Source organism: Octopus bimaculoides, chromosome 4 (genome assembly GCF_001194135.2).
Source record: "Octopus bimaculoides isolate UCB-OBI-ISO-001 chromosome 4, ASM119413v2, whole genome shotgun sequence".
In the NCBI taxonomy this organism is placed as follows: Eukaryota; Metazoa; Mollusca; class Cephalopoda; order Octopoda; family Octopodidae; genus Octopus; species Octopus bimaculoides.
In genome coordinates, this window is record NC_068984.1 from 107,584,624 (window position 1) to 107,589,366 (window position 4,743).

Below are 4,743 nucleotides of genomic sequence, written 5' to 3' on the forward strand. Positions count from 1 at the left end.
ATATATATATATATATATATATACATATGTATGTATGTATGTATGTATATGCTATACCGTAGCGAATCCAGCGAACACAAAACACATACAGTGTATATGTGCGATCGATAATGTTTACAATACTAGCGCTGCTTTTGATTTGTTATTGAATTTAATCTTATGTGTTCATTGTCGTGGCACATGAGCAAATGATTCTCGCGCAATTTACATATAACCGTACACTGGTGATCCTATTCGTACCTTGTTCAATTCAGATACGTGATGTTGTTAGGCCACAAAAAGGTGAAATATCGGTATCCATCACTCCTGAATTCGATCCGAGGCGAGTTATCCGCTTGTCCATGAATTCCAGGTAACACCCAGCATTATGAAGGAGTCGTTCCCAAGCGTTATACGCAGCGAACAAATAAAATACATACACTGAGTATGTGAAATCGGTGATGCTTACAACGCTAGCGCTGCTTTTGTGTTGACAAAAGAACACTTCCAAAGTTACCCATTATATCATGGGTAACACTCTAGTTTATATGTAGTGTCAATAGAAAGAAAGGGTTTTATGTAAAATATGTAAAACTTACATTCACACATATCGCAGTATTTGGAACAATAATCTGAAGACCAACCAGGATAGGCGTTGCATGCTTCTATTCCGAAGTATTTACAGTTCGGAATGACGTCATGACAATCTGAAATATTAACATTGAGCATTTACTATTTAATCGAAATAGAAGGATAAAAATAAACAAAAGTAAGTTTTCACGTGAATTTCACCTCTTTTTTATTCATCTGAGAATTACGTGAACGTAAAGACCATTGATATTCAAATCCTCACTGTAAAAGAATAATGATATATTCTTTTTTAGGTGAAGATGGACTAGATACAACACCATATTAGACGAGGCCTAATATATTATTGACGATTATATTATCTACTGACATTTCATTGCAGGATTATGAGGAAGCAAATTAGATTTAGAAATTCGTTTAGTTTGGACAGTGATATTTTGTTTTTACGCATTCAAGTGAATTTTAACAATACTTTATTTTTCAAACAAATGGCTAACTGATATGAGACGTAGCTACAGATGATAACAATTTATTGTTAGTACATAGTCATAGAAATCCAGATTGATGAGACGTAAACATTAGCGTGACATGATTTAAACTGAAATGCGAAAGAAGGAAGAGTTCGAAGAGCTCTGAAATTATTTCCGTCACCGATGTACTAAATATGAAGAAACCAGTTAAACATGTTAGGATATAAAACAGACTGTATTCTACTTTATAATAGCCGTAAACTTAAAAAGAGCGGTTTATTATTGTTGCTCTTATTTAGTTCCACGTTGGGGTGACGAACTACCAGAATAGTTAGCACGCGACATAAAGTGCTTGGTAACATGCCTTCTAGTTTTACATTCTGAGATGAAATGCCACCGAGGTCGACTTCGCCTTTCATCCTTTCTGAGTTGATAAAGTAAGTACATGTTCAACATTGGAGTTGATATAATCGACTTGTCGCCTCCATCTAATACTGGAGACCTTGTACCAAGATTTGAAATAACCATTTAGTCTCACATAGGCCTTGATACAACAAATAATTTGTAAAAAGCGATCTGATCAGGAGCATTCCATACGTTGTTCAGACCTCACGAAACTATGGCTGCATTATCCAAAGAGTGTTTGCTTATTCAAGACAATAAGAAACTTCTGGTTGCTGATTCTAGCATGACATGGCAAGTCATGCGAAATGACTGTCCCAATGTTCAATTTTTCCCTCTCAAATTAAAACAATTAACTTTCAAATTAATCGAATTTGAAATTAAAATAAATGAATCTCAAATTAAAGCAACAGAACTATAATATCAATGAAATCAGATGAACTTTATTTAAATCAAATGAACACCAATTTAATTTATACTAATTTAAAACTGATATTAAATATCCGATGTGACATTTAAATAATGACGTTTGATTTAATACATATTTTGCTCAGTCATGCTACTTCCACATTCAACAAAATTTTCTCTACATGAGATAAATTCCTGAACGTCATTTCATATAGCTTAGTATATTTAACTGATTAAGTAAGCATTACAGTGTAGAGTAATGCATTTATCGCAGTGAAGAGTAATGCATATGAAGTACGAAATGCATCCATATTAAGTCAATAAAATAATTTCCAGTCGAGCACAAGGATCGATGTAATCGACGTACTAATCCCTCGCAAGTACTGGCCTTGTGACTAAATTTAAAAGCAACTTGAGAGTTAAACGATCTAATTCAGTAAATATTTGACCTAAACCCTATGCAGAACCTTAACACTTTCTTTCCAAGTGTAGTTCCTGGAGATGCAAAGACAGCAAGATCAGGTATTTTAATCTAGTTAATTATTTTCAAAGAGGAACTGAAGTAGAAAGCGATAGCACATGTAAAATCTTTGCGAGAATGTTATAAAAGAAAAAAGAAATGAAGCTCAAAATCTAAATATATTTTTTTAATCAGACACCAAATGGAATACCAGATTAAGCTGTAATAGTGACAGGGTCAGATTCTGATAATTTAATTTTAAAAACGGTAGAATAGGGTTTTCCAAACAAAACTAATATGGAATGGGTTCATGAAATTAGGTTATCGTTCCATAAACATAATTTTACAAAACATGCTACACTTACCTTTCGGCTTCACATCTTTTGGTATTGCTGTAAAAGAAGAAAAAAAAACGGAATATAAAATTATTTTTTAACATAATTCAAAATTGTTATTATTTTGCAACAATACTACTAATTTCAAATCATTTCTATCAACTCAAAATGTGTTTCTAATTTAACTGTAAGCTATAGTGTTTCTTTTTTTTTTTTTTAGATTTGTTAATGCTACAGCTTCCATTATGAACAAGACTAAAACCGGAAGGTGATGCATTATCATTGGAATTCGTAACTTCATTTCAGCGAAGTATGAAGGCAAAAAAAAAAAAACAGCAATGTGAAATAAACTAAAATATATATTTAGAGTTTAGAATAACACATATCAAGTGGATTTATATTTGTATGCTACATATGTAATATACATATGTATACATACATACACACTCATAAATGTATACATACACACATGCACTCACGCACACACACATACACACACCAAACACACACACACACATAAACATACGTATATATATAAGAATACATATGCATGTAAATATATGTGTAAACATTTATATGTACACGATCCAGATATATGAAACACCTTTATATAAGTACTGAAAGAAAAATTGCATTTCACTTTATCATATGTTTTGTCTTTTTACTCTTGAAGTATCACTACCACACACGCATAAATACACACACACTCTCTCTCTCTCACACACACACACACACACATACACACACACACACACACGCATACACACACACACTTTCTCTCTCTCTCTCACACACACACATACACACATACACACATACACACAGACATACATACACACAGACACACATACACACACACATAGCAATCTTTGTAGCGTACTTAATATGGATGTATTTTTGGAATGCCATAATACTGTGGTATTCGCCTTGACACGGCTTCGCATATAGACGTATAGTGCTAAGAAGCACAGGCATATCTCTAGCAGACTAAGGATCGTACAGCAACAGTGGTGCCAAGCGTCATTTCGTCCGTGTTTACGTTCTGAGTTGAAATTTCGCAGAAGTCGACTTTGCCTTTCATCCTTTCGGTGTCGGTAAAATAAGTACCAACTGAACACTGGAGTCGATGTAATTAGCTTACCCGCTTCTTCAAAATTACTAGTCTTGCGCCAAAATTTGAAAACATTATCATTAGTATCATCATCATTGCTATTGCACTGTTTCTGACAATGAAAACGACGAAGAGGAAACGTAAAGTGAGGAAGACATAGTTCGTGATAATGAAAATAGATATATAAATTCATATCCAGATGTGTGTGCCTGCATGCGCATGTGTGTGTGTGTATGTGTCTGTGTATGCATGTGCACGCGCGTGTTGTTTTCCTTTCTAATTCTACGTCTTAATTTCCTCAATTCTGCATGCTTCATTCAGTGAAAATGATTATATTTATGAACGAAATCCAGCATTTTCGTCAACTTAACGAGTGCAATGAAGGACAATCGAAAAGGGTTCTCATTTCTTATTTTTCCATTTTAATTCTTGACACTTTTATCTTCATAATAAAGTTGTTATGGCGGAAACCGATTCAGATCGCATAGTGAAAATGTGGTTTCCTCTTGCGGACATAATTTCGTTTCTATTCCACTTAACGATTTGAGAGTGTGGTCTCAGAGACCAAACTTATTAGCATGTACCTCGAAATAGCCTTTTACCTTAGAAATAGTTTAACTAACTAAGATATAAAAATATACTTATATAGAAGTAAAGATTTGAAGAACTTTTATAGCAATTCAGCTGTTATAAGGTATTGAGTATGATGGACGATAGTTATATCTAATCGAAAATAAATAACGATCGAATATAGAACTTCGAAAATGACTAAATATAGTTCTAAAGCGGGAATTAAAACTTAAACCGTACAACATTAACAACCCATGTATGAATTATCTATAACACAGTAATTATGTTACATATTATAGAACCTCGGAATATTGTATAAGAAAATATTAGAGCCGTATTAACTTAATTATTTCTGTGTGTGTGTGTGTGTGTGTGTGTGTGTGTGTGTGTGTGTGTGTGTGTGTGTGTGTGTGTGTGTGT

At 33.4% G+C, this 4,743-nt stretch overlaps 1 protein-coding gene across 1 annotated transcript in view; it reads right to left on the reverse strand.

Moving 5' to 3' along the window:
* LOC106875429 (uncharacterized) overlaps positions 1-4,743 on the reverse strand; it is a 165,297-nt gene that overhangs the window by 106,760 nt on the left and 53,794 nt on the right. Inside the window, exons 16-17 of the mRNA XM_052967659.1 lie at positions 2,673-2,699; positions 579-686 (exon numbers count right to left, since the gene is read on the reverse strand). Coding sequence (XP_052823619.1) covers positions 579-686; positions 2,673-2,699 — 135 coding nt within the window. The remainder of the gene's footprint in view (positions 1-578; positions 687-2,672; positions 2,700-4,743) is intronic.